Source organism: Ctenopharyngodon idella, chromosome 4, assembly GCF_019924925.1.
Source record: "Ctenopharyngodon idella isolate HZGC_01 chromosome 4, HZGC01, whole genome shotgun sequence".
Taxonomy (NCBI): Eukaryota; Metazoa; Chordata; class Actinopteri; order Cypriniformes; family Xenocyprididae; genus Ctenopharyngodon; species Ctenopharyngodon idella.
The window spans coordinates 20,642,908-20,662,160 of record NC_067223.1 but is presented as its reverse complement, the minus strand read 5'-3'; the positions used below and the strand labels follow the sequence as shown (position 1 = coordinate 20,662,160).

The 19,253-nt window shown below is 35.1% G+C and overlaps 2 protein-coding genes across 7 annotated transcripts in view; one reads left to right on the top strand and one right to left on the bottom strand.

Annotated features, from left to right (window-relative positions):
• LOC127510594 (nuclear GTPase SLIP-GC-like) overlaps positions 1–14,902 on the top strand; it is a 105,329-nt gene extending 90,427 nt beyond the window's left edge. For 2 of the 6 annotated variants that reach the window (XM_051890345.1, XM_051890346.1), the window contains exons 2-18: positions 6,546–6,574; positions 6,671–6,733; positions 7,027–7,301; positions 7,393–7,599; positions 8,339–8,533; positions 8,626–8,804; positions 10,182–10,221; positions 10,435–10,521; positions 10,650–10,743; positions 10,894–11,030; positions 11,128–11,289; positions 11,373–11,527; positions 12,510–12,633; positions 12,873–12,981; positions 13,498–13,631; positions 13,714–13,796; positions 13,894–14,902. In XM_051890345.1, the coding sequence (XP_051746305.1) occupies positions 6,562–6,574; positions 6,671–6,733; positions 7,027–7,301; positions 7,393–7,599; positions 8,339–8,533; positions 8,626–8,804; positions 10,182–10,221; positions 10,435–10,521; positions 10,650–10,743; positions 10,894–11,030; positions 11,128–11,289; positions 11,373–11,527; positions 12,510–12,633; positions 12,873–12,981; positions 13,498–13,631; positions 13,714–13,796; positions 13,894–13,912 (2,076 nt within the window). In that variant the 5' untranslated portion in view covers positions 6,546–6,561 and the 3' untranslated portion in view covers positions 13,913–14,902. Of the gene's footprint in view, positions 1–4,721; positions 4,800–6,545; positions 6,575–6,670; positions 6,734–7,026; positions 7,302–7,392; positions 7,600–8,338; positions 8,534–8,625; positions 8,805–10,181; positions 10,222–10,434; positions 10,522–10,649; positions 10,744–10,893; positions 11,031–11,127; positions 11,290–11,372; positions 11,528–12,509; positions 12,634–12,872; positions 12,982–13,497; positions 13,632–13,713; positions 13,797–13,893 lie in introns of those variants that run through there. The other 4 variants (XM_051890343.1, XM_051890340.1, XM_051890341.1 and 1 more) reach the window with 4 other exon arrangements.
• The window catches only part of LOC127511450 (oocyte zinc finger protein XlCOF6-like), an 832,024-nt gene that overhangs the window by 201,106 nt on the left and 611,665 nt on the right, over positions 1–19,253 (bottom strand). The gene's annotated exons all lie outside the window — the stretch shown is intronic.

The window sequence follows — 19,253 nt, the reverse complement described above, 5'->3', positions numbered from 1 at the left end:
TCAGCTGCTGAAGAAGATTCTCTTTTCTTACAGTGACGACTTCAGGTTTAAAATTCATCTGTGTGTGAGAGCAATGTTTTTGATTTCAATGAGACTTCCAAGTTCCATGAATATTTGTTTGAAAGTCATATCCTACGAACATAAAACTGACAGTCTCATTACGCTTGAGATTTGTGATAATATATTTGAAGTAATCCTTTTCTGAGGTCAAGTCATTGCAAGCACAAATATGACATAAAAATAGCAGGTTCTAATTAGGCCTAACCTCTGTGAAGTGGAATTTATTTTGGTGCACAATTAAGGCATTCCACGTTTTAAAAGTGCACAGACAGTCAATGTAAGTACACGGGTAATGGATAATTTGACCAAAATGAGGGTGTTTCAGTTTATAATGTTGCAACAACTGAGATCTACTTGCCAAATGTTCTGCACAACTCTTAAATGCCACATTCATGCATTTTGGCAAATGGGACATAAATGACATACCCAAAATAAAAAAGTTGCTGCTCATAAGTCATTCTGAACAGACACATAACCAACATATATTTACAGTTCAAGACTCAGACTGTTATTAATATGGAGATATATATATAAAATATAAAAATATATTTTTTAAATGTATAAAAAAGATCATGTGAATGTGATATAGCAACTTCTAACCTCAATAAAATTAAAGCCATGAATGTGGTCATGCTTCGTTTAAATCTGAGGGTGACATCTCTAAAACTATGAATTTGATGAAGCATTTACTATGATGGTGTTGTGAGTTTTTAGAGAAGGCTAATAAGATACTAATAAAATATTTTATTGCCCTGTAAACACCCATTTGCAGTCTATTGTCTGGCGAGGAGAACTGTCCAATTCATGTCCTATTGTTCTCACTTGACAAACCTTTCACACTTCTGCCATGAATGAGACTTAATCTTCATTATTCTTTAGAAATATGTTTTTCAGTGTTCTATTTTTAGAGTCAGTTTTTATATTTCTAGTGTCACTGTCAGTTTTCCTTATGGGGATGATAAAAAAAAAATGCCACTCTGTGATCACTGGAGCACAGACCCCATGCTCTTGACACCATTTTATGTCTTTACTTTCAAAGGACCACTTCCTTTTGTTCCTCCACTGTCTTCACTTAGCAAACAATGCAACAGCAATTTTCAACGACCCTCTGAAAAAAATCTGAAAAATATTCACTGCTCTCACCTCCTCACATATTTGTGCCATACAGGGATCTCAGTGTAGATGATTCTCTGGTGAAGTGGAAGGGCAGACTGGCAATTCGTCGGTTCATTCCAACTAAAAGGCACAGATTGGGTTTTTTGTTTTATGTGATGCGCTCACTGGTTATGTGCAGGACATGATCATTTACTCCGGATCTACCAGTGACATCCAACACTACCAAGGACTTGGGATTTCTGGGTCTGTTGTAACGACACTACTAGCACCTTACCTAAGAAAGGGTCATGTCCTTTATGTAGACAACTGGTACAGCAGTCCCACACTTTTCCAGCACATCTAATCTCTTGATACTGGAGCTTATAGGATTGAGAGTGCAAACAGGAAAGGGATGCCAACATGACAAGAATTCAAAGAAAAAGAATCACAGTTGTTGGTCAAATGGCACGACATGAGTGATGTTCATGTCCTCATGACAATCCACCCAAATGGAATGGCAGCCACAGGAAGGTTTGATCGCATTACTGGGCAAGCAAAGATGAAGCCAGTCTGTGAGCTGTAAGCTATAACAAAAAGATGTGGGCAGTTGACAAAGCTGACGTGATGACTGATAAGGAAGGTAATCAGCCTGCCTCAGAACTATTTGTGATTCTGAATCTGTGATTCTGATCACTCCATGAGAATGCTGAGACAGAGTTCATCATCATCGACAAGATCCATCCCCTCAGGGCTTTCCTCCTGTGGGGTGATATTGGATGCAGAGGATGAGAAAGGCTGCAGTACTCCTCTACTGCTACAGGTTCCATGTCAAGCCCGTTCCTCATGTCTGTAGTCAGAGCTCTGTCTCTTGGTGTGACAGACCTCTCTGAATTTGGAGGAGGTGCTGCAGGGCCGCCTTAGTTGGTGCCACTCAATGCAGGAATTCTGCTCTTTTGTACTGTTGGCAATTTTGTGTGCTGTCTCTAATGTTGTTTCCAGGGACATCATGTGGTGCTGCTGCTCTTAAGTGCAAACAAAAGAGCAGGTAGAGGGTCCCAGTCTGTAACCATGAAGTGTCAGCTGTGGGGAGAAGGAGCGTCTGTGAGTGGACAGGTTTTAAACACTCTCTTTGGTGACAGGATAACACACTTTCTGTTTGCACTTTTCCAAACTCAGAGTCAACCAGAGGATCATTAATGTCCATAGCCATAGTTGTTATCAGTGGAGCCGGATCCCTTGGAAGATCACGGTAGACTTGAGGTGAACTGACAACCTTATACAAGTTACTCCTATGGAAAAGACAAAATAAAAATTAACAATTAAAAAATGAGTTATAAAGTAAGGGTTGAAAGCAGCCCTGTTATATGAGACGATATGACGAGGTTTTCATCAAAAATATCTTAATTTGTGTTCCAAAGATGATTGAAGATCTTACGGGTTTGGAATGACGAGAGTAATTGTGAGTATTTAATGACAGAAATGTCATTTTTGGGTGAATTAACCCTTTAAATTAAAATACTAAAATAATATAGTCATGTTGGCGCCGATAGCCTAGTGGTTAGTGTGCCGACATATGGCGCAAATGCGTTCACGGCGACCAGAGTTCGATTCCCATCTTGAGGTCCTTTGCTGATCCTGCCCCTCTCTCTCTGCCTAATGCTTTCCTGTCTGCTCTCTACTGTCCTCTCCAAATAAAGGCACAAAAAGGAGCATAAATATAACTTAAAAAAAAAATACTCTGTTTATTTTTGGTCATACAGATATCAATAATCCAACATTCAAATCCATAAACTCACAATAAAAACAAAATGTTGTGCTTTTGTAAAATAATGAAAACAAACAGGACACGCTTTCTGGTGTCTTGTGAACTTGAGCATGTCACAAAAATGAATCGAAACTCAGCATATACTTGCCTCACAGACGTGAAAAATATATATCTATGGAAAGCTTAAAATGTCTATTTTTAAATGAACAAATTCAAATGCATATACTCCTGTCCTTCGGATGAGACGTTAAAACCGAGGTCCTGACTCTCTGTGGTCATTAAAAATCCCAGGATGTCCTTCGAAAAAGAGTAGGGCTTTACCCCAGCATCCTGGCCCATTGTGCCTCATGGCCTCCTAATCATCCCCATATACTGATTGGCTTAATCACTCTGTCTCCTCTCCACCAATAAGCATTTCTTATTTTAAATTGTTCAAAGCCTTTTATTCTGGTCAGACCAGTGGTGGGTGGGCTCCACCTACAGCCATAACCGTGCTCCTGTGCACATTTTTACATGAATTTATTTTTGAACTTTGATATTTTTGCAAATATCTGTGTTGTATTTGTATTTATATTGCTAGATGTAGCAGAAGTTGGGGCTTTATTTGTAGCTTGAATGTAAATGTGTCTAGGTTCAGTGTGAAATCTATGTGTGTGCAATATTCATGGGATATAACCCATATATAAGTAGAAGTCATACAGTGAATTGGGCCCAACCTATCACCCGGTGTAATCCTGTTTGAAATTCATGTTGGCAACTGGCATGGGTTCATTATGGAAAACAAATTCCAGTCCATGTAGCGCCCACCTAGAGCTTGAAGATGGGACCCAGATGGGTTTTTTCATATGTTATATAGTTGGGCCCTACCGAACACCCAGTGAAATCCTGAATATAATATACATGGGAAATTGCCAACATGGAAACCATGGACAATCCCACTTACAACCCATATTTCAAGCCCATATAGTCACCATGTACCCACATAAAACTTAAAGCTGGGACCCGGATGGGTCTTGCACATGTTGCCCAGTTGGGGCCCACCTAGTGGCAAGTGAAATCCTGCATGAAATCCATGTGGGCAACTGGCATGGGGCCATTATGGAACCTGCGGACAATCCTATATGGGGTCAATTTTTCTGCCCATTTCATACCCATATGGGTCCCACGTACCAATATTGGCTGGGAGTATACAGCTTCAGCACCCCGTCATGATTAAATGTGTATCGCTTTCATTTAACATTTCAACTGACTTGACTCATCACATATATTTATCGATTTTCAACTGGCTCGGAGGGCATCGTTACATCCCTAATTGGAATGTTTTTCTTTATTACTTGTCTCGCCCGACTCACAGATTATCCACAGTGTTCGCAGATATAACTGCACATCAATATCGTGTGCTCTTGTAGAATGTCCTGAGCCCTGACTCCGTTCAAGACCAGCAAGTTTTAGGGCTGAAGTTAAACCAATCTGTTCCACCTTTTCTACAGTGGAAATGCACAGAACAGTTTGTCTGAGTTTTGTCGATAGCCGGAGGAGGCCACCTCGTAATCCTCTATACAGGAAAAACCTCCATAAGTAATACATATGACCCATACTCTGTCATGATTTGCATTAACGGTCAAACACAACTTTAATGTAGATGCAAAAGAGAGATGCAAAGAATAGGCAAACTCATGTGTTTCCTTGTTAACACAATGCATAATGGTTATGAGGCTTTAACTTCATGTACTTTCACTTTATGTTTTAAGAAGTCCACACCCAAAAGCTGAGTCTGCGTACAGGCGGATCTAATATCAGATCTCTCATCGGCGCTCAACTTGATAGCAGATTTGACATCAGTGTCCTGTTCCACAGACATTATCCTGAGACATACAAGGTAACACTTCCCTCAAATTATTATGGATCTTAACTTTTGTTAACATTTAAAAACATAACTGTTAATAGCATTTTGGTTTTAGTTAGTGTTATGTATTTGTGTTAACTGTTCAATTCAATTTACATTTATTTGTATAGCGCTTTTCACAGTACATATTTCAAAGCTGCTTTACAGAGAATGCATGTCAACATTGCAATTTAGAGTAATCTGTTATCAGATTTATGTAATTTCAGAAATTTACATATACAAATCACACAGTTAGCTTACAATGTATTAATTTAAGGCAGAAACAATGAGCTCATTACAGTAAAACTGTATCTGTTAATAAATAAATAAAAGATTAAAAAAAGATAAAAAAAAAAAGGTTAATGAAACGATGTTGAAGCAAAAAGTGTTTCAGTCATTCCAGGTCTCCCCTATATATCTAATAAAGAATCCTTGCAGGATAATTGGATAAAATCACCTGCTAAATGAATTAAAAAGTAAATGTCAATGATGTCCCATTTCTGATATAAAGAGCAGCATGTTAACCTTAAAAAGGATTTTGTATCCTGGAGGATACAAACATTTGAGAGGCTGTGGGGAGAGGCAGGGAAAGTTTAGGTCTCATTTTGTGGTTTCATGTTGAAAGGGTGATTATTGTGTATATTTATATCTGGTGAATTTGCTCATACATTCTTTGTTTAGCTCACGGGCTAAAATCAACATGACCACCTGTAGTGGGGAATCTATTCACATTCTGATAAAAGTTGATATATTTCACATAATTACAATATTTGGAGGGGACTTACATGTTTAAAAAGTTGTTGTTAAGCTTCAGCTTATTTTGTTCATGTTGAATTTTATAAAATTTAATTTTTAAATTTCTGTATGTAAATGTTTATTGACTTTATACTTTTGGCCTGTTTTATAAAATCAGTTCAATACTTACTATACTCTTAAATGAAAAATTATATTAAATCATTTAGTCATTAATATATATAATATATAATATATATATAATGTGTGTGTGTGTGTGTGTGTGTAAGAAATATGATACTCAAAAAACATGCAAACTTATATGTGTGTGTATGAAATATATTCAACAAAAACACATTCAAATTCTCTGATCTAATTTGAGGGTATTTACTTCCAAATTGAAGGAAGGGTTTAGGAATTATATGAAAATTGTGCATGTGTCCAAATATATATGGACCTAACTGTGTGTGTGTGTGTGTGTGTGTGTTTGCTGAGTATCATATTTCATACATTAGGCTTTTATGGCTCATATAAGCCTGTTGTGTCTTATTTGACATTTACATTAACATATAAAAATAAACTGGCCCTAGAAGTTTGAGTATTAAGTATGATACAGTAGGCTGATATATTCATAAAGACATTATACTTATTGTTTAACAGAATTTTATAAAGAATGTTTACTTTAAGTTATGAGAGATTAAATATTTTTAAAATGTAGGTAATATGTTGTAATACGCATTACCAAACAAGCATTCATTTTTCAATGAATTTATACCCCTAAAGGGGTGACGTATCCTGGGGGGTAATTAAAAGTCATGTTTTTTTTAATAAAAATCATGAAATGTTATTATTTTTGTCCTAATAAGAGGCAAAATAGCAATAAATAAAAAAATTCTGATGTCTCATTAAGGTCTTGCCCTTGTTAGGGTTAACAGTGAGGTACAGAAATTTGGTTAAAAGATTTAGACCATGTGTTTGATCTGAGTGTATGTTTTTTTTCCCCTTCAGGACTATCAATCTCACAATGGCTAGCCAAGGTATGAAAGTTTCTAAAAAACAAAAACATCATTTGTATATTTGCTTTACAGCCAGTGACTGAGGAAATATAATGAGTGGAATGAATTCTCTCATAGGTACAAAAAGAAAGCGTGATAGTGAATCATCCGACTCGAGCATAGAGTCACCGCTGACAACAGGCAAGTAAAACCTGAATCTGTCCACTCTGATTTAATTTAGAGACAAAGCAGCTACAGAGAAAATATGCAAATTAGTCCTGCCTCCATTCACTCACAGGCTCGTCTACAAGTTAGTGTATCAGAATGGTAATGCGTTTTATGTATCGCTCTCTATAACGTCAGACAAATAATTTATATGATAAGCCTTTTGCTTGACTATGTTATTAATAATAATAATAATAATAATAATGTGTTGCTAATGTTACACAAACCATGTTCCTGTTCACCATCTCAGTCTGCCTTCTAAAAATCAGTATCCTTAGAAACACTTTCAACGTCGGATGAAGCTTCCATGATTCGAGACATCATTTCAAAGATAAATCAAATGGATAAAGTCAACAGGAAGGCAACCATTGGGATTTTTGGAAAATCAGGAGAAGGGAAGAGCTCCCTACTGAATGCAGTCTTGGGGAAAGCAGATCTACTGCCATCTGGTTGCTTTGGTGCCTGTACAGCTGTTGTTACTCGGGTGGAAGCCAATCTGGAGGATTCCAAATACATAGCAGAGATCGAACTCTTCTCTAAAGAGGTTTCCTCATTTATCTTACCATGCCTTTAGTCAGAGTTCATTATTAATATGTTAATAAATTAAAGGAAATAAAGCTTTATTTTTTCTGCAGGAGTGGGAGAAAGAGCTCAAAGATCTTTTCACAGTTTTGTCAGATGAAGACGAGACTCATGAATTATTTGACAATGCTGTAGAAAAGATCACTGCACTGTTTGGAGATGATGCAGAGAAGAAAACTTTAGAAGAGCTCAAGAAAGTTGACAAATTTGCTGAGATTGAAACTTTTTTGTCCTTCAGTAAGAAAATCTCAAAAAGTGATGTAAGTTTTTATGAGAGTAAACATGTTTAACACCAAAGCTTTCATTACAATATTAAATGTATAATAATGTATTCTCAATTCTTGTTTGGCAGTGAAGTTATAGGATTAGTTCACTTTCAAATAAAATTTTCCTGATAATTTACTCCATGTCATCCAAGATGTTCATGTCTTTCTTTCTTCAGTTGAAAAGAAATGAAGGTTTTTGATGAAAACATTCCAGGATTATTCTCCTTATAGTGGACTTCAATGGTCTCCAAACGGTTGAAAGTCAAAATGACAGTTTCAGTGCAGCTTCAAAGGGCTGCACAATTCAACTTACGGAACGAACGCAGCATCAGTTCCAGGACGTAGGACATACAGCGTAAGCTTTTTGAAGAATATGAAAGTACGGTTTTGGCGGAACCACTTGAAGGCAATCATTTGTTTATACAAAGCATATACATTTACATTTTTTTAGAAAATGACCTATTGTTTTGCTAGATAAGACCCTTATTCCTCGTCTGGTATTGTTTAAAGCCCTTTGAAGCTGCACTGAAACTGACATTTTGACCTTCAACCGTCTGGAGGCCACTGAAGTCCACTATAAGGAGAAAAATCCTGGAATGTTTTCATCAAAAACCTTAATTTCTTTTCAACTGAAGAAAGAAAGACATGGAGATCTTGGATGACATGGGTGTGAGTAAATTATCAGGAAAAATTTATTTGAAAGTGAACTAATCCTTTAACAATTTCTCCACAGGTCTCTGAATTCACCAGTGAGATTGCAAGTTACATACAACACAGTGAGTCCAGTCCTGGTGACTGGTACTGGCCGCTTGTGAAGAGTGTGACGATCAAGATTCCAGGTTGTCATGAACTCCTGAAACACGTTGCGTTTGTTGATATTCCTGGAACTGGAGACTGCAGTAAGATTAGAGATGACAAGTGGAAATCTGTAAATATATTACTACACTTTTCAAATCATTATAGAAACACAATCTATGCTAATACAACCATGTCATCTAAATCACTATTTCAATCTTGTAGACACTGAGAGAGTGCTCTGTTGTTTGGATTGTAAGTGATATCAATCAAGCAATCACTAACGAAGACTCCTGGGGGATTTTAAAGCAGTGTACTACAGAACTGGGACCAGGAGGAGAATGTAAACGCATTAACTTCATCTGTACAAAGACTGATGATATCAATCCACCAGCCTATATAAGGTATTTTGTTAAAATTACACATATGAAGTGAAGGGGGGAATCTTTTTATAAGCCTGATATTAGTACACTTGACATTTGATATTCAACAGTGCTTTGATCTGCCTGCATTGACACTATTCTTTAAGAGCTGCTGTGCAGCCAAATAATGTACCAGTTATCAATGTAAAGCTGCTTTGACACAATCTACATTGTAAAAAGCGCTATATAAATAAAGGTGACTTGACTTGACTAGTAACATACAGCACCTCTTAATACAGCATCTGTTTTACACTTTTATGGTGCAAAGATCAGAGTTTCAGAAATAACATGAAGTGGCCAAACATAATCCAGAATAGGCTTGACTTGACTTGACAATGACCATAACACAACTCACCAAACAGCAGGTTACACGTAACAAAGCTAGACAAGAGAACAATGGTAACATGAGGGCTTAATTACAAGAACTTAGGGAATACATGATGACACCAGCCAATGGGCAAGAGACACAAGGAACAAGGGAACCAATGACAAAAACAGAACTGAGAAACCACATGACTAAATAAACCAATCAGAACATGACACATACGGTGCGTTCCAAATGGGATATTTTCAGAGTGAAAACAATAATGGCCGCCATTTTGAAGGGTCGTTCCAAACCTAAGTGCTCAAAACTCACCACTTCAAAGGGCCCTTCGGAACGAAGGATTTCAAAGGGTACAACTGATGGACACTTTGGGCCCCCGTGATCCTTTGCACAGGGAAGTTGTTTGGCATCACAGAATGGGTACAGAAGGCTCGGAGTTCAACTTTACCTATAAATGTATGTATAGTATTTTTCTATTACCACTGTAATATTTATACGAGTTAGATTTGGCACATTATTATGGTCAAAACGACACTGTACTTCAACAAAAAATACTTTACAGCTCCCTTTATCAGTCCATAAATAGACACAATATACAATATGGTGCGATAAACCAAAAATAAATAAATAAACCAACGTTAAACAATCTACTCATCGTTCAGAGCGTGTTTTTTGGTGGGTCGACCAGTGTACAAATTGTGCGACAAAGGCGCTTCCTTGATTGTCTCATTAAGATGATGCAGAAGTGCGTTCCAAAAAAAGAGTTTTTTTGACCCCTACACCCTTCATCCCTTAGAAGCTCTCACTCTGGAGGGTAAACCCTTTGAAGGGATTAGGGCATAGGGATGAGCCCTTCTGAATGGAACACAGGGTAAGGGAGAACATAAGGAGCAAGGGAACAAGCAACATGAATAAACTACAAAATAAAAGACATGAACGTGAAACGTGAACATAAAAACAAAAACATGAACCATAAAACCCCAAAAAAGACAATAACAATTTGTGACTTATTTCCTTTGAACATTTCTTTTTAGATCTGCAAGGCTTACTAGAGATCAACTCACAGGAGACAAGGTTTGGGAAATTTAGAAATGTTATATCAAACATTGTTCCCTGAGAAAATTTACTGGTCAGTGAGATCTTTCATATTATTGTAACTGCAATTTAATTAATTTACTCAGAGAAATTTCTGATATACAGTATTTTGCATTATCAACCACTAAATCAGATTTCACAATACTATAAACAACTTATTCTCATATATTGGTGTATTTAATCATTCTTCAGGATCAGGATAAAACAGTATGCATACTTCATAGAAATGAACATGCCAAGAAGAGGGTCAAAGGAAAGTTTGAACAATCCCATATTAAGGTTTTTGTATTTCCTAATTCTCTTTATTTTTATTAGTATTTTGAATGATTTTACTCACATGTGGGTTTCTTTAATACAACTATTTGATTTAATTTCTTCTTCTTTTTTTTTCTTTTCTTTTTTTTTAGAAAATATTCAACACAGACAATGATTTTCAAGTTTTTACTGTGAGTTCCAAAGCATTCTTTGACACTAAATCTAATTTGGAACCTAATGAAACAGGTAAAGTATCCCTATTACCATTTTACCACATTATTCATGAGAAAAATACATTTTTTAATCTAAAGTTAAATACTTTTTGAACCAGACAAAGCTCTGATCACATTAATCCAAATCTTGCCCTTGTGTTTTGGAAATGGTTTATACCTGTAGAAATCCCAAACCTGCAGGATGATCTGAGGAATCTTAACGAGGACATTACCAGAGAACTGACCAGAGATAATGTCAATAAAGCAAAGGGAGTTTTGTACTTGATCCAAAGTGTCCAGCCGGACACAGACAAGGAAACGGTATGAGTCAGAATTGCTGATATTTCACATGCATGTCTACAAAATGCTGCCAATATACATTATTCTGTAATTCACTGCTGTTTTATGGATGTTTTAGGTTAAAATGAAAGACCAATTTAAGGAGAGCCTGATGAAGGCACTAAATGAATTGGACAGTCGGTTTGACAACATTTATAGTGTTCTGGAACAGTGTCTCTCAAAAGGAGTGGAAAAAGCAGTCAAATTATGTGTTGCTTCCACAAAAGCAATGATAGTACCCGTGAGTGTGATTCAAGTGTTGTAAATAATCAGTCACTGTTTTACTGCCTTTTTAACACTGGTATTTTTTGTACTGTCACTCAGAATAATGGAAGAGGATTTCATCAAACCCTCAGAACTTTGTGCAGGAATGGTGGGCGCTATTTCCCGAAAAGTAGGAAAAAACTCCTAGACCTGAACAAGGCATTGGCCGAAAACCTGCATGAATGTCTTGAAGAAGATTTCAAACAGATTTTTCCGTAAGAGCTGATTCTTCATTTCACTAGTGCCCCTTTGTTCAGTTTAGAATAAAATGAAATTAAAATAATCTACAATGCTTGATCAGTCACTTATGATGTTTAAGGCTTTAGCATGATCAGTTATAGATAAGTGCATATAATTAAGACAAGGCTGTGGTTGTTATGTTTACAATTAGCATTAAACTGGAGCATGATTAATGATTTTAAACATGGACCAACTGCAGACTGCATTTAGAGCAGTAAACCAGCAAATCACTCCGTTGCCCAGGAAAATACAGATTGGGTTTAGTGGCAATGCCAGATTAATTTGAGGCCAAATGTTTTGTGAAGTAAACATCCTTATGTTTGTTTCCTATGATGTCCAGGCAAGAACAAAAATATGATTGGGCTTGTACTGGCTTTCCCTCTAGCGATGGGTCATTCGTGACAGCAACATTCACTCTACAGAAAACAGAAATGATTAGTTTTAACTCCCAAATCCCCACTGTGTCTTCTGGTTCAAGTCTTTTGTTCATTTGTCACATGAGAGCTGCATAGGTTTTGTATATAGAAAAAGAAATGAGTTAATATTTAGTTTTATATGGTTACTTACAGTTACACAATCCTTTAAATCTGTATGAGTGGGAAAATGAACCTTCACAAAGCAAGATGTCTTAATTGTAGCCCAGTAATAAACTGTTTACACTTTATTAATGTTTATTTTCCCTTCAGAAATTATCATAAAATATAAAAGGTACCTTGTGTGATTGAATAGATTTTGAATAAATTGACATGCATTTCCCCCTCATTATGCATCCCTTTGTTGTTTGGTTTATGTCTTTCTTTTTTCTAACGCATTGTTACTGTGAAAAAAAGCTAACCACCTCACAAGGGTTTTCTGGTCATTCTTCTGGAGCCTATGCAGCTATCACATTTTCTTTTTTCTTTTTTTTTTTTTTTTTTTTTTTAAATGAAACTATATTTTGTTTTCTCTTGGCTTCAGAGTGAGTGGACAAACAGGGAAGTCAGTGCAGGAAGAGATTGACAAGTTCAGTGTCATCCAGAGTGATTCTGCTGATTTCAGATCTTCCACATTAAATCACATTCAGAAATTCATCAAAACAGAGGTGAGTTCAGTTATCTGTAATCTGGGCCTTGTCCTCTGTGCCTGTCTTTACTTTCATTGAAAAATATGTAAACTCTGTTTCCATTTTACAATTAAACAGGCTGGTTTTATAAACCAGTTGGTGTTGAAATGTACAGAACAAACCATTCATTTAGGACTAAAGTAGCCTCCAGCCATCCAGCCTCTGGATGTTTCATGATATTTCTGACTTATTTGTGGCTTTTTTCCACTTTTTGAAAGGAAACTAAACTGAAGGCATTGCTCAACAGAGAAGTTGTTGAAATGAAGAAGGACATCTACTCATCAATCCAAAAAACTATTGAGAATGAAATGGCGTCTTGCTATGAAAGTAAGATAACGTTAAGGCCTGGTTTCACAGACAAGGTTTAGCTTAAGCCAGGATTAGACTTTAGTTCAATTAGGATATTTAAGTAGCTTTTTTATAAACGTGCCTTAGAAAAACTGCCAAAAAAAAGAAAGAAAGAAAAAAAGAGCATGTGCTCAGTACAGTAACTTGTGTCAAGGATTTAAAGTCCTGCTGATAAGGATGTGAGTTCAAAATTTTTTAGGACAGACCTGTCACTTACTGAATGGGATGCCAAGTGAAATCTGACTAATTCTGTGAAGTCAATCAATTAGTTGACACAAAATGCACTTGATAGCAAAAGCAGTTACACTTTAATGCATTTTGTTCACAGAAAGATAAAGCCAGCTGAATTTCATCAACAGTATTTGTTTCAGATGATTCAGTCGCTTTTACTTGCCATCATTTTCACTATTTTCACATATTGTAAACACATTTCTTTGTTCTGATGTGTCTCAATGAGAAAGACAATGAATGAACACTTAGTGTTGCTTATTTTAGAAGCTGTAGCAATAACAGGACCCGGATCCATGAAGAAAAGGCAAGAACTGATAATAACCACAGTCGATGAGAAAAAACAAGACATGTTCAACAAGGCAAAAAATGAAGTGCTTAAAAAGTTCAATAACTTAAAGGTATTGATCTCACAATCATTAAGACAAACATGTATTAATTTGTACAGTGACTAAACTGAAACTTCTCTTGTTTTCTGTGAAGCTCTACATAAAGAATGAACTTGAATCAGGACTAAAGAAATCAATGAAACTCTCACTGTCCCAAAGCAGCAAAATCATTGATGGGTAAGAGAGAATGTCATATTCAATGACGGCCTCGTCTCAATCATCACGAGCGCTCTGAAATGTAAAATTAACAACATCCTGTATTATGCTTTTCTAGACGTCTCCAGAGAGATTGAACAGCTGGAGAGCAATAAAAAGGCCAAGAGAGAAATGACTCAATTAACAGAAGAAACAAACACATTAAAGAGTAACACATTTGTCTTTTCATGTTATTTTTCACATTTTTAATTTTTTTTTTAACTCAATTATTTGTCTGTTATATTTTTTTTTATTTGTTTGTTTGGTGGAGGTTCTATCTTAAGTTGTTAACTTTCATAAGATTTCTCTGAAAAGTGGGTTTATTTTAGGTGACAGTGTATAGATACACAAATTATACGGTATTGATTTATCACAACTGTTTTACAGCAAGAAACGGAAACATTTAAAAGCTTGATATAGCGGTCCCATTTTCAATATCCTTTGTTAGTGATACAAATACAAACAGACATTTCTAAAACACATGTAGTAATATCAAAGCAACAGATGTTCTTTCTTTACACTGTTAATGTTAAAAATGTATTTTTTTCTCATCTCATGTACATCTTTTTTTCTTTCAAAGTACTTTTAGCATGAAAGTAAATGCATATTTACGTTTGAAGTTAGCAAATAGTTAGAAACACTCATCTGAATAGGAGCAGGAAGTCTGAAACAGCGGCTCACTCACAGCACTCATCAAACAGACAGAGCTGTGCTTACCAGGAAACAGCAGAAAAATAAACAATTAATGACAAAATTCTTCTAAAGTAAATAACAAAACATGAACATGAGACAAGCACTTAAAAAATAAAATCACATGGAGAGCTAAAACCCAGTTCAGCTGCTCTTAGGAAGATGATAGTCACAAGGTCCCGAAAGGACAAAAAAGATTAATAATAAAAAGTATATTCATAAAGACATTGATGTCTATTATTTCCTCCTGTAATTGTATTTATTGGGCTTTGATTATGTAAAATGTGATTGATGTGAGTAATGAATAATGAATCCAAATATTTTAATAATGTTTAAGGGAAAATGTCAACGCTTTTTTTTTTTTTCTCTGAATAAATAAATAAATAAATAAACAATTATCCCTGCTCTTTCCTCGATTTATTTTAGTTCCAAAATACTCTCTTACAGTTACATCCAGTCAAATTTAAAATTTAATATATATGTATGTATACAATATTTGGTAACACTTTACAATAAGGTTCATTAGTTAACATGAACTAATAATGAACTGCACTTATGCAGCATTTATTAGTCTTTGTTAATGTTAATTTCAACATTTACTGATACATTATTAAAATCTTGTTAACATTAGTTAATGCACTGTGAACTAACATGAACAAACAATAAACTGTATTTTCATTAACTAATGTTCACGAAGATTAGTAAATACAGTAACAAATTTATTGCTCATGGTTAGTTCATGTTAGTTAATACATTAACTAATGTTTAACTAATGAACCTTATTGTAAAGTGTTATTAAGTATTTTCTAATTTCTTGATGTATTTACGTTGTTAGAAAGGCATTGTTGGACTAAAATTGTGAAGTTGTTTATCTGACAGGGCTTGATTGTGTAAATCGAGGAATCGATTGGATTTCATTGGATTATACTTAATTTTCATTGGTTTTAAACAATAGTGGGGCAGCGGCAAACAAAATACAGTTTGTCATGATTTTCATGCATGTAATTTTATTCAGTTTAGTTATTAAGTCAGCAATACTTGTACATCACATCCACTGCCACATTTTCAATGTGAGAAAGTAAAGCTAACAGAGACGATAAACTATATCTTACAGTGGTTTTAGCATGTAAGAGATCTAATAGAGTGGTGGATCTCGGACGTCACTTTGTAGGCCAATCGGCAGTTCACATCACAGTTTCCTTCAACAAAAACCCAATAGGATTTTTCCACAGGCTTTTGGATTATTTCACATTTTGTTCATCAAGATCATTTTCACAGATAAACATAAGTTAGTAGTAAAAAGCTAAAGATAGGCTATAAATTAACTACGCCACGGTCCCACGAGTTCAACGTCACCATCACTAAGCTTCTGACAACTCTTGCAGTTTTTATCTAAAAACATTTGAGAATAGTTTATAAGGGCACAATTAAGAGCATAATGAGGCTGTAAAAGCTGACTGAGTTTACCTGTTTTGTTTGATGACGTTTAATCTCTCCTACTGCTTTTAGCAACTTGTTAGCAATCGTCATTTTCAAGACAGCTAACAGCTTAAAAAAAAATCATGAGTAGGGTAATACTGATGTATTTTATGTTATAGAATATAACATGAAAGTGTCTTGAGCTTGGGTTATACCACAGACCTTATTTCAGCCATTTAACCAAAACTCATTGATTTTGGGGCTACATGGAACCTAAAATGCTAACTCGTTTCCATGTTTTGGCCTACAAAGTGATGTAATGCTGCAACACTCTATAAACTTAATACAATATAAATACTATTGTGTCAAAGAATAGTATGTATTCATTAGTATTAAAATCAGCTTATGTATTCAATGAAGTGGTATCATGGTTGGCTAAATACCACAACCATATAGCATCTAAACAAACAGAGCAGCAGTTTGTAAATCAATATTTTAATTATTACATATGTGTCCTCATGCAGAAAGTCCATAATTGAGACCCATAAAAGTATTAAACTTTTGACATTCTAGAAAAAATCCCTAATATGGATTAAGACATCCAACAATCTAGCTGAATAAAATGCAGATAGAGATGTTTTGACTGATTAAACATGAAGAGAATCAACACACCATTGTGACAGTATATGGTTTATCTGTGTTCTTCAAAACATCTTGGTTATTTTCGTAAGGATAATGTATATAATGCAATGCTAAACGACACAGTCAAAATCTCACATATTACTCTTTCATTGATAGTCATTTTCAGCACATCAATGGACACCGTGTATATTTATTAAATATATTTCTCCACTAATGTTCTTCATTTCTATCGCGCGATACAGGACTTTTATTTTGATCTGAAGACGTGACGCCTTAAGGCTGCGCGCTCCTGCATCTGTTGTGGTTCGAGTGAAGGTTTGTTTTCAGCGTTTAAATCAATAAAACCTGTTCAGACAATTTTATAGCTTTTACAAACTATGCCAACCGAGTCATTATTGAGTGTAACATTGCAACGTTTCATATAACATTGATGAACGTTATTTTTGTGATTAAAGCACATCCACACACGACTAACAAACTGTTTTACGATAAAGGTAGTTAAATAAGACGCAACTTTTATGTTAAACACGATTTCGGTCACCGGCACGTAGTGATGTGAGAAAATAACTTTTTGAAACTCAATTGAATGAACTGCTTCTCAAAATGATTCACTGATTCGATTCGCTCGAATCACCGCGCGCTGACGCCACCTGCTGGTCAAAACTGTGTAAATGCAACGAAAACACAAACTTGTGTAATGACAACTTTCACAACTAAAGTGTAATCTATTAACTTACTGTAATGTAAATTATGTAAATAATATAACTTCTTGTAAATCATTACTAATTTGTGGTCTTTTATTAATTTGTAGTTCTAGTTTTGAGTGTTTTTGTCTAATCAGGTCACAAAGCCATTAACTCTCACTCTGTCTCCCTTACTAGTGCGCAGAACTACTGAACTAGAGCTGATTGAGACGCATCCAGAGGTTTAATTTGGATTTATTTTTCTTTCTGTTAATTATTCTAATCATAAACAGGACAAACACACAGAAAAACTCCTGTTGAAGCAACTGAGATCCATGTGACACTATTATAAAGATGGCGTTTATTAAAGAGGAGATTGAAGAAATGAAGATTGAAGAAACAATCAGTGTGAAACAAGAAGAAACTGAGGAACAAACAGGTCAGTTTCATTCTCAAAGCTGAACTCAGTCATTTGACCCTTATTAAAATGTCCACCTCTACAGAAATGAGTGATATTTTTGAAGATTGTCCTAAGGTAAAGCTGGTTTTATTTGACATGGAGCGGGTCAGACATGTTGAGATCACACGACCAGACAAATATTAATACTGCCTTTCAAATGCATTAAATTAGGAAAAATAGTACAGAAGTAGCCAAAACAACAGTTATTTTCTGTAACATTAAACCCAGTATCTACTTTCGAATTCTAAACAATGAAAACCAATCATTTCTAGCACTCAGTTATGTAACAGTATCTAACAAAAACATTTATCATGAAGCAAACCATAAAATTTGAGCAATAAACTTTTTTTATTGTAATTGTTTTCTTCTCGTCAACAACATAACCCTATATTTACACATCAAATAAACAGTAACAGTATTTAAACATACTATTAGTTTTGTGCGATATTCTCCAGGGCGAGTGTCCTTAAATTGATCATTATTTTTGTTTCTTTATTCATTTAATTATTTACTTTGATTTATAATCACAGAAAATGAGAATATTTTTTCTATTCTGTGAGCAGCGGTGGAGTGTTTATTAATAAATAAGGTTATGTGCCGGTAGTGAAATAAAACATTGACTAATCATTTGTGGAGCTGATTTAGAGTACTCCATTTATTATGTTTGTTGTGATGTTAAATAAAGCCATAAAAACTGGAGAATATTTCATTATGTGGGTGGGAAAATTACGGACACACATTATCCTCTCATGCGCTCTTGACAGTTTGTGAATAGATCACATTGCAATTCAATTTTAATAATAATAATAATAATGTAATAATAATAAGATTTTTTTTTTGTGACTTTTGCAATCACAATGGCTGATTTTGGGGTGGTAACAGCCAGAAAATTGTGAAACACTTGTGTTTTTTATAATTAGGATATCACATTTACCATATTAGGTATTATGTTAAATGCACAATAGTCATACATGACACAAATAACAAACAAAATGCATAAAGCTTGTTTGTTTTAGTATCTTACCAAATTCTGAAACATTTTCACTTTTAAAACAACCTATGGTCAATTTTCCAACCTGAACTATATAAACATTAGCAGCAGGTGTAGTAATTTATACTGTACATTCTGTGTGGAAATCCAATTCATATATTTGCAAAAAATGACAGTCAATCTGTACTTCACTGACCAAAACCAAACTTTATCTTCGCTTTACCAAGATGGACATGTTAAAGTAATTGTATGTCCAATCTTAAATCATCATACCATCTAGCCATATAAAACAAAAATCACTTGCTTACTTCATTTCGATCGAGTCCAGCGGCTGTCATCCTTGAAGCCATCTCCGACATGGTTAGCTGCTTGTGTTTCCTCTGATTCACAGGTCTGTTTGTCTGAGAAGTTTGCTCCCGCTTAGATGAGTCGATAGTAGACTTTCTTTTGTAATCTAAAATATTATTACATGGGTGAAAAACAATTTACCCCCACTCTCGTGCAATATATCGGGATATTGCTTAACATGATCCTTGGCGCTTATGTGTGAGGGC